At 42.7% G+C, this 10,819-nt stretch overlaps 2 protein-coding genes across 3 annotated transcripts in view; both read right to left on the reverse strand.

Moving 5' to 3' along the window:
- LOC133410516 (FERM, ARHGEF and pleckstrin domain-containing protein 1-like) overlaps positions 1 to 5,560 on the reverse strand; it is a 58,426-nt gene extending 52,866 nt beyond the window's left edge. Inside the window, exons 1-2 of the mRNA XM_061691803.1 lie at positions 5,342 to 5,560; positions 1,081 to 1,287 (exon numbers count right to left, since the gene is read on the reverse strand). Coding sequence (XP_061547787.1) covers positions 1,081 to 1,260 — 180 coding nt within the window. The 5' untranslated portion in view covers positions 1,261 to 1,287; positions 5,342 to 5,560. The remainder of the gene's footprint in view (positions 1 to 1,080; positions 1,288 to 5,341) is intronic.
- A 1,036-nt stretch (positions 5,561 to 6,596) lies between these two features.
- Positions 6,597 to 10,641, reverse strand: c12h3orf38 (chromosome 12 C3orf38 homolog). 2 transcript variants are annotated; one of them, XM_061692279.1, is made up of 4 exons: positions 10,573 to 10,641; positions 9,682 to 9,857; positions 7,786 to 8,030; positions 6,597 to 7,304 (listed from the first exon to the last, which is right to left on the reverse strand). In XM_061692279.1, exons 1-4 carry the CDS (start codon positions 10,619 to 10,621, stop codon positions 6,938 to 6,940), a joined length of 837 nt encoding a protein of 278 aa, XP_061548263.1. In that variant the 5' UTR covers positions 10,622 to 10,641; the 3' UTR covers positions 6,597 to 6,937. The 2 variants fall into 2 exon arrangements, with proteins under 2 accessions (XP_061548263.1, XP_061548262.1); XM_061692278.1 differs by lacking the exon at positions 10,573 to 10,641 and adding an exon at positions 10,155 to 10,314.
- Between the last annotated feature and the right edge of the window lie 178 nt (positions 10,642 to 10,819).

Here is a 10,819-nt window from a genome sequence, read left to right on the forward strand (position 1 = left end):
CACGAAGACTGCATGCGGTCATGTGACTGCCTGACTCTTTGATTGGTCAATTGGCGTTAAACACGAGTAGTTATGTTAGATTGGTTATGTGACGCAAGAGTCCTTGACGAACCAAACTAGATCGTGCAAGCAATAACAAAATCCATCCATTTTCTGAGCCGCTTCTCCTCACTAGGGTCGTGGGCGTGCTGGAGCCTATCCCAGCTGTCATCGGGCAGGAGGCGGGGTACACCCCGAACTGGTTGCCAGCCAATCGCAGGGCACATAGAAACAAACAACCATTCGCACTCACAGTCATGCCTACGGGCAATTTAGAGTCTCCAATTAATGCATGTTTTTGGGATGTGGGAGAAAACCGGAGTGCCCGGAGAAAACCCACGCAGGCACGGGGAGAACATGCAAACTCCACACAGGCGGGGCCGGGGATTGAACTGTGAGGCTAACCAGTCGGCCACCGTGCCGCCTAACAAAATCCTGTAATAAAAATACAAGTAAGGGGAATATAGCTGAATGAAACAGTAAAAGTTGTTTCTTCTTTACAAAAATACGTAAAACTAAATGTATGTTGCATTAAAACTGTGACAAGTACAATTTATCCAAAACGTTACTTGAGTAAATCTCTCTCTTTACTACTTAGCTCTGATCACACGGTCTAGTCACATGGATCACAAAGCAGTCAATCGGTGTCTTCATTTAAAAGCTGTGCATTGGGGTTTAGCTTGCATCACTCATGCTGTAGAAGCGTCGACTTTCTGCAAATCCTGTCCTTTATGTTTATTTATGCAACTGTCAATCCATAGCTAATCAACATCAACATGAACAACATGATTTTCCACAAGAGAGCATTAGCAAATCCTCACTCCACCTGCATGCCAAATAGACGGGGCACTTGAACATAACGAAGGTAGTCAGCAAAAGCTGTTCGAGACAATTTAATAGATGAATTTTGACATGTACACACTAATACGATCCCTCCAGTTTCATTAATGAATTGAAAACGTTAATATCATGCAGTTGCCATGCCAACCTGTTACCAGACTCTTTGGCCCAATAAAAGCAGGAAATGTTTTGGAAACTCACCGAGATGTCAAAGAGCTCCTCTGTGTCATCCAACATATGGACCCTGACGGTGACATGCCTTCCGGCGGGCATGGCCGGGGGTCTGTGAGCCGGGTCTAGTGTACTGATGCCAAGAGTCTCCGGGGCTCCGAGACGGTGCCCTGCTCTCGACGTTACGGGCGCCGGGTCGGGATCTGCCATGTTGCCCTGCGCTGCTTACTGCCCACCCTGCACAGACAGCAAGAACGGCATCAGGGGTGACGCAGTGAGCCACGTAACTCCACCCCCTTGTTCACATTAACACAGTAATGACAAGAGCTGGATTCGTGCTGGACTGTTAATGGTCGCCTGTGTGAGAAGCGATTAGTGGAAAGAAATATTAAACGTGTTTCTGATTTCAAGGCACAAATCAGACTGTGGTAATTTGATTTGACATTGAAATTACACGGCTGCGGTGTCAAGATCTGAGAGTCAATAAAAAGGCAATTGATTTGGGGGGCTTGAAGTACAGTATAAAGCTACAGATATATAGTTGGCATCAAGGGCATTGCAGCAAACACAGCAGACCAGTAAATCAGAAAGACACATTCCCATAAGCATCTTTATATTTCATATCAAAATCAAAGGTTAGGAGTGTGGAGTTTGTTTGTCTCCTTTGAAAAGCTTAGTTGTGGACAATCCCCCCCTATGTTTTTGAAAACCTGTTCAAGGCGCCCACAAACCCCCTCCTCCTTGAAGCCATGCTGCCTTGCTCAATGCTCTCCTCAGTGCACATTCCATCCGGCAAATGTCATCCCGAGTCCTCGCCAGGTGGTGCATCCGGGTTCTGCGCCCACAAGCGTGGGGAGCCGCTCACCGCGGCAAAGGTGTATGCCTGCTGCCAAACATTTAGGGCCCAAAATGGATAATGCAATCCAGCAGAGTGCATCAAGAAAACAGGCAATGTTTTGAGGTGACACAGAGTACATGTTTTTATTTGGAGATATGAGTGATTTGCGTTACGAGCGTAGTCAATGAATGAATTCAACTCGTACCTCAAGGCACCGCTGTATACATATTGCAGTGGTTTACCTACTTTTACACATTTTGGGGAATTAATGAAGTTAAAATGTTATTTGGCAGTACAGTGATCCCTTGTTTATCGCGGGGGGTTTCCGGTCCACCCCCACAATAAGTGAATTCCGCGATGTAGCATCCATATTTTTTTTTTCCATTTACAGAGTTTTCATTTTTCATTATTGTTTCCATGACTCTTATTCACCTCTACTCATAAACATTTCATTTTCCCTTAAACACTGTTTATACTCTTAAGCACACATATTAACAGTATTTAAAATGAAGGACTCACCATTTAAGTTGATGTCGATTGTACTGCGGCAAGAGCATTGCGGCTGTCACCCAGATATTATTTTCGTCCTTCTTTATGAAGCGGACCAAAGATTCATTTATGCCATAATGGCTACAGACAGGCATAAACCTTTATTCAACTGGTCGAGAAGTTCCATCTTTACTGCGAGATAGCTGCTATTGCTAGGATCTTGCTCCGCCGCTAACTGCCAGCCAGCAGGTACCTTGTTTGGGCGGCATTGTAGGGCTTGACATAAAGTATTGTAACGTCTTCCAATGATAAACAGCGAGACGATAAACATCATTACCGTTGAGACGTACACCGTCAACAAACTCTCTCTCGGCTTCAGAGACACTGAATTATCAGCGCTCAGCACAACTGAGCTTTTGTACTGTACTAAACAGGTGTTTCATTCCCTGTGTTTCCGTAAATTGTCATTTGTTTTTTCCATGATTTAGCTAAAAAAAAAAAGGCTTAGTTTACCACAGCAATTTTCAAAAATATGTAATTATCAGCAATATGAATATGATTTTTAAAAATCCATGATGCACTGAATCTGCAATAGGTGAACCGCGATATAGAGAGGGAAAACTGCATACAGTTCTGTGATATTTGATAAATTTCATCCGGTAGCATTGTAGTGATTAACAAGTCTGCCTTACAACTGAGAGGCAGGGCTCTCGATTCGAATCTTAGCTCAGGGCCCCCCTTGGGAGGAGTTTGCATGTTTTGCCTGTGCCTGAGTGGGGTTTCTATGGGTAATCCAGCTTCCTCCCACATTCCTAAAACATGTATGTTAGGTTCATTGAAGACCAATTTATCCATAGGAGTCAATGTGAGTGAAAGGTTGTTTTTCCTCTATGTGCCCTGTGATTGACTGGGAACCAGTGCATGGTGTACCCCACCTTTCACCCAAAGTGAAAAGAAGAAAGAAAGTTTGACCCTAGAACAGACTATCTCAATTTATATAGATTTTTTTTTTTTTTTTTTTATAAACGCAAACAAGTCAGAAGTTGGCCCGGATTCTACAGCAGATTGAGATGTTTTTTTTCTTCCAAGGGTAATTGACCCCCCCCCCCCCACCCCTTAGGTTTATAACTCCCTAAATATGCTACGAGATGATGATAAAGGACTACTTTTATCCAAATGAAGCTCCAAAACTCAGTTTAACATAGTTCATTGGCACCAAGGTGCCAAAAGATGGCAGGAAAGTACTACTTTTGTCTAAATGAAGCTCCTCAACTGACTACAACATAGTTCCTTGGCACCATGATGCCACAAGATGTCGCATAATCACGAACCCAAAAGAGCAAATAGGAGAATTATAATGGAGGGATAATGGATCAATAAATTTAATTTAAATGTGAATTTTCTAATGCTGAACCACACTTCAACTAAAACACTTAAACACTTACATATAAAGAAACAACAAGTGAAAATTACAAACCCACCTAAGTACAATTTTAATCTTCAAATAACTTAACATCCATCCATCCATTCATCTATCCATTTTGTACAGCGCCTGTCCTCTTAAGTGTTGGGGGTCAGTTGAAGCCTATCTCAGCTATCATTGGGCAAGAGGCAGGGTACACCGCCAATGAACCTGACACGGATGTTTTCAGAATATGGGAGGAAAGCAGACTACCTCAAGACAGCCCACGCAAGCATGGGGAGCACATCCAAACTCCAGATTCAAACCCAGAACCTTTGACGACGCAGCGGACATGCTTGTACTCTCCAGGTGTGACGCAATCACTGAATAAAAATAAACGCAATGAAAAACTAATATAATCAGCTTGAATTACACGCAAATGTCTCATGTTGGGCGCATATGTACCAGTAGCCTGATAAACCTGACATGCGTTCAATGCAAACAAACATTTCAGATCAACACTGGTGAAATGGAGGTCTGAGGAAGTGTGTGACACACACACACACACACACGCACAGCCTGCCATGGTATTAAATGAATCACCTGGTCATGAGTCAAGGCCAATGACTTCCTCTGAATAGGTCACTATGCAGAGACCTGAACAGTTTGTCATTGTACACTGGTGGCACATTGTTGCTCAGTGTCATAAAGCAAAGTGGCCCTGCATGAAAAATCCAGAGCCCGTGGAAGTGTTTTCCATGGAAAATGACCCTGCCTTTGAACATGCTGGCTTGAAATTCCCCACTAGTGTGTAATATGGAGCTGTAAAAAAAAAAAAAAAAAAAAAAAAGCTGCTGTCTTTGAGACTCTCCTGGGCTGGAACAGTGGTTCTTCTGTGTGTAGGGGCAACACACAAGGGCTCCTCAGTGAGGGTCAACACCGCACAGCTGGAATGCTTTAGTGACAGCTGGATGGCCACAGGGCCTTCTGCACCGAAACAACCAGCTGTGCCAAAACTGCAACCACAGGAGCATCCCTCACTCACACCGGGGGTGTGGTTGGATCGTGACAAATTCCCACTGAGATTATTTGCCAATTGGAATTCTGTCATCAAGAGAGCAGCCAAGCAACACCAAGTGGATATCTATAGAAGCGGGGATAGCGTGGGATTGAATGGAGGAATACACCGGTCCGATTTTCTAATGTAGGTTAATGGAGCAGACTGGTGCAAAGCTCAGCATGCATGTTTGCATGCACCATGTGCAACGCGAACTCGACTCACCTGGTCAGACAGTGCAAACTAGAGTACGGCTATAAACGTGCATTTCCGTGCATGTTCGGCTTCGGGGGAAAGGCGACACGGCCGCAGCCTCCGCAAAATGTATTAATGTCACGCAAAAAAAAACAGAGGTTCGTTAATATGGTGAAGATTTGCCTTAACTGTCTCCCACGAAAGCCACAGGATGACGGAACAACCACGGACGACTTAACCCTAATCTCCCCAAACAAGTTGGATCACTTCCTTCAAGAGCACACGGGACTTGGCGAGCTCGAAATCTTACCCGTTTTCCCCCTTGGAAATGCGTCTTGTTAAAATTCCACACCTTTGGGTTCCCCGGCCGAGTGGGTTACATGGGCGGGCCAAAGGTACACGGTCACGCAAGTCCAGGTGACTTTTTTTTTTTTTTTTTAGCTGCTGCTCGGACCGGAGAAGAGACTTTCTGCGGTCGCCATGGCGGACGTCAGAGAGAGAGAGAGAGAGAGAGAGAGAGAGTGAGCGAGCCGGCGGTCGCAGACGAGATTACAGCGAGCAGAGCGGCCGATTCACTCCGTCTGGTTTCGGTGCAAAGGAAGGCGGTGCAGCCGGGACGAAGAGGCACGCTGGAGGAGCTACACCCTCCACCTAGAGGCCAATCTGGGAACGTCACTTTTAAAACTAGAAAACCCTATGGAGTGGATTAAAAAAAATAATAATGATTGGGACGGGGGCATTTTTGAGAATCCACATTTTATTTTAGGGGGGGCTTAACATCAGTTTTAGGACCCACCCCCGTCCCCGAAGCCCCCCTTAAAAAAGGCCAAGCGACGCCCATGCTACACATCTTTGTTCAAATGCCAAATTTTTGTTATAGAAAACTGAGAACAAGACAGATCATTTAAAAACCTTTTCCACCACTATTGTGGCCTATAACCTGCGCAACACAATAGACAAACAATCCCCACTTCTTTGTGTTCCATAGAGCTCCACGGTGTGTGTAAATTTAATGGCTTGGAAATTCTCTTGTAAAATGTGACCATAAAAAAATGTCAGGAAAAGCCTACCAGAAAATCTGAACTTTATTTTGGCTTCATCAGAGGCACTTTTTAAATGGTGGCAGGTGTGTGCTGACTCCCATTTAGCATGAGTTCAAAGCAATAACCCAAAATTGTCCCAGGTCAATTTAATTAAGTCCTTTTTCAGTTTCATGTTATTTTCATAATTGTGGGGGTTTCTTCCATTAACACACAGGTACCAACAATTTTGTCCACGTATATGTTCAAAATTGCCTGTGATGTGTTCCATGATTTCAATGTCATACCATGCTTCAACATTCCCTGGCTAGGCTCAGCACACTGATCAGGCTCAGACAAATTCCAGAATCACCTCAATAGTCCAGCCAGTACAGCATTTGCCATAGTAGCCATGGAAGACTTCCTGTTGTCAGCTGGCTTATGGAAACACCTGATAACGTGATTGTTAGTTGGTGACAGTATGACTCTGGAACACAATTCAATTTCAGTTGAAATCCGAAGAATCAATATACAATAATTGCTTTATTTGATATGTTACATATTTACATGTCAGTTGTCATGAAGGCACAGATCACACAGCTTAATGTTCCACAGTAAAATAACAGACATTTCTAACAGAAATATTGTATAAAAGCTGGTAAAAAGCAAACATTTTAATGCTTTAAGTAATATAACTGATATTGTGCATCCGAATCTATTGATACACACACACTGGGATCATTCTACAAAAGGAGTTCTGTTTCCAGCTCACTTTTTAAACACAATATGCCTTGGGCAGGTTCATGAATAAAACAGTGTTTTTAGTCAACCCCCTTTGTGTGAAAACTGTTAAACATGATATAATAAAATGGAAACTGTCTTAAACATCATAAAGTACAGAGCATCTGTAGTTCAGCGGAGTTGTAAGTCAGGGCTGGTGCCGTCATCTGCGTTCCAACCAGAGCATCCTGCCCTCTGATCTTCATGTTGACAAACTTGATCTTCCAGCTGTTATTCTCCAGCGGTGAGCGAATGAGTCCAAATATTTGCTCGAACATGCCGAGGCAGGTCGTGTCTCTGTGGATGGTCCCGGCAACGGCCACCAGAACCAGACCGTGGGGGGAGGTCAGCGCCTTGAGGCCATGCGGCTCCAGGTTGGGGCTGAAATGGAGACGCTCCTCCTGGGTCAAGGCCAGGAGACGACAGCTGACCAGTTCGGCACCCAGGAACTCTTCCATCTGCTCATTGCCAGCTCTGAGAAAGACAAGTGCAACTTTGTAATACAGTGGTGCCTTGAGATACAAGTTTTACTTGTTCCGTGACCAAGCTCCTAACTCATGTGGTGCACATGGTGGTGTAAAAAGAATTAAACAGTCTGTGCATTATGATTTCATGCTTTAATTCAATGTAAATTGTGCTGCTCCTTCTAGTGTGTGCGCCTTGGCCCCCCCCATGGGGCAATATAACACATACATACAACACAGATTTAATGATGGAACACAAAAGAAATCACAAATCATTATATACATATACAATAAACAGCTTGAAGAAAGCACTTAGCCTCGTTTTTGAAGAATTCTTCACTAACTGCTGCTTGTTGTTAAGTTCAGTACTACTATTTAGCGTTCAAAGCTCAAAATTTTGCTTGCAACTCACACTTTTAAGTCAAGGTACCACTCTGCAAACGTGAACTACTTATTGAGATGTACTTGTATATCAGTATTGACAAGGATACCTGGCAACAAGGTGGAGCTTCACATCTGGCCAGAAGTGTTGTGGTCCCCAGTCTTGAGGTTGCTGGCCAAGTGACGGGTTTTGACTGTTCAACAGTTGGAAGAACCAACTGCAGAACTGCTGCCCTAGGACCAAAGTGTCACAGCAAATTTCAGCCTTCACGTCTGCTGTCTTCACTGCTGTGTTTGGCAGTGGTCTCTGTCCGGTGTCATCTGTCGCTCCTGGATTACGTTCCTCAACCACCGTCTTAAAGGAACCACAATGATGATTTTTTTTTCACCTACTAAAATAATTATGTTATCTCCAACAAAAAAAAAATCAAGTCAAAATATTCAATATATTATGTATATAAATATACAAATAGTTGTCTCTGGAGTGCCTGCCAACCCATCGAGCGTGAAATACAACCAAGTAAATCTACCCCGTTTATTGCCAGGGATACATTTCAGATCCACTCACAATAAGGAAAAATCCACCATACGATTTCAAATTTTTTTTTAACCCTCACGCATGCTGTAAACACATTCAAACATCCTAAAACACACTTTGCAAACACATTATTAACATATTTGAACACACAGAAAAATTGCAAGCATAAAATGTATAGAAAATACTGTAGTGTTTGTGTAAATGCATGTTCCTTTAAAGGGTGGGGCCTGGTGTGTGACATTGGCGAATCTGCGTGTGAGTGTCTGGACGTGAGCTGTGGCCGACAACAGCTCCTGCATCTTTCTATATTTAGTGAACGAAAGTGCTGTGGCTCTCCTTTCCAACATGGGAGAGCATCACAGTAAGTAAATATTAGACTTTATACCGATCTGATCGGACTGATCGGTATTGGCCGATAATTAGCATTTTATGCTGATCAGCTGATCAGATTTAACGTCATAAACCACTGATCCTATCAATGACGACATTGATCGGCTCCGTAAAAGACATTTACTCTGCGTCGCCATCGTGTACAGAATATTTGAATCCAAAAGCCATTTTAGCCTTGTCTCGTGTCTTTTGACGTAGTACTGTAAATATATATCTCCAATAAAGTTTTTTTTTTTTTTAAATTGTCGGCAGTGTGGGACAGACAACACGTAATGCCCGGATCAGACCACAAGACAAATTTGTCAGACTGCTGCAATAAAATCTTGTATTCCGATACCACCACATCCCGTCTTTTACAATCACTGGGCTTTATCTTGTCAACTCAATGGCGACCCATATACACTCGTTACCATGGCCACGACAACAACAATCGATCCTGTCGTGTATTATAATAACAAAATGGGGAAAAATGTGTGCTGGTGGTCACCGGTGATCGGGAGAGCACATTAATTAAAGGCTTGCTTGAGGTATGTTCACATACTTTTAATACGATACCGCAGGCAAGCGGTATCGTATTAAAAGCAGGCAACAAAACGTAATGTAGCTTAGCAAGCTAGTGCGAGCACTAACGGTTGTTCCAGCATTCTGTCGAATCATGCTCTAAAGTTTCGGCGTGTGTGAAGTAATTTAATTATAATAAAGTAATTGTAATAAAGAATGCAGTACACAAGCATATCCAGTAACTGAAGAAGTCATTTAGACACAATGCTCCATCTTGTGATTGGATCGGTGATCGTTTTTTTAAACTCGGTGATCGGCCCCTAAAATCCTGATCGTGTAAAGCCTAGTATATATCTACTGTGAAAGCCTATTAAAAAATTATTACTTGACTAATTTTTTTTTTTTTTTAATGTCTTGTTATTTTGACAAAAGCATGTCACAGACATGTTACTGAGACACCTAGGAACGAGTTTAAATTGCGAAAAAAAACGCACAATATTACTCCTTTAAAAGGAATGACAAAGTTTATTTCACGAAAACGATCAAGATCAATAAATCCTTCTCCTACTGTTCCCACCTGCGCTGTTGACCAGAGCTCCAGCGTCCTCTTCACCAACTGGTGTTTCTCGCTACTGGGGGGCATCGCCACCCCCTCTTTAGCCAAGTATTTGAATATGATGTCTCTGTGAACCTTCTTCCTTTTCAGCAGTTCCTCGGCATCTTTGGTGAAGGAAATGATTGTCTCTCTGGCCTCTGAATAAAAAGAAAAGAAAAGAAGAGGACAGACGTTTACACACTTATTTTCAGTGCAAAATCGACCCTGGAAAGAAGTAATGTTGATATTGTTTGGGATTTAACCTGATAATAAATTTTCTCGTTCCTTAGAATCAACCATGTGAAGATGATTAAAAAAAAAAAAAAAGTCCAGATTTGTTTTTAATAGCGTCTTCTGAAGTAAAGTAATTTCAGCAGTGGCTATAAAACGAACTAAGGTGTCGTTACATTGACACCTTAACACACATTGCTAACTATCACAGAGAAGACATTTACCTGTAACATCTTCCACCACAATCATCTTATTGGTAACGGTGTCACTCAGTGAAAGTAGGTCCACTTTCGACATCAATTTAAGTATTTTTAAACACCCGGAGCGCTCTGGTACTGACAGAGGCGACATCTTCTTCTCCACAAAGTAAGCTAGGAGCCTAGCATAACAACACTGCTGAGTGCGACGCCATACATATCCGGGCAAGACATGTTCGGAAACCATTGTTCCGGGATAAAGTCTGCGATTCATTTTCTTGCAAGTAAAACATTCTAACGTATAAATGCTTTTGCATCAAGAAAAAGTGTATCTGATGTTAATGGAAATACAAGGAGTCATGTCTAATAAAAGAGCCACCAAATGGGTAGGTCTGAGGTTGTCGGTACATTAAAAGAAAATGTAAAAATAAATACATCAAATTACCGTTTACCAGTAAAGTTATACTGTAGTGTATTATATAATATCCATCCATCCATTTTCTGAGCCGCTTATCCTCACAAGGGTCGCGGGAGTGCTGGAGCCTATCCCAGCTATCATCGGGTAGGAAGGCGGGGTACAATTCAGTACACCCTGAACTGGTTGCCAGGCAATCGCAGGGCACATATAAACAAACAACCATTCGCACTCACATTCAAACCTACGGGGAATTTAGAGTATTCAATTAACCTAC

The sequence above is a fragment of the Phycodurus eques genome, chromosome 12, assembly GCF_024500275.1.
Source record: "Phycodurus eques isolate BA_2022a chromosome 12, UOR_Pequ_1.1, whole genome shotgun sequence".
Lineage (NCBI taxonomy): Eukaryota > Metazoa > Chordata > Actinopteri > Syngnathiformes > Syngnathidae > Phycodurus > Phycodurus eques.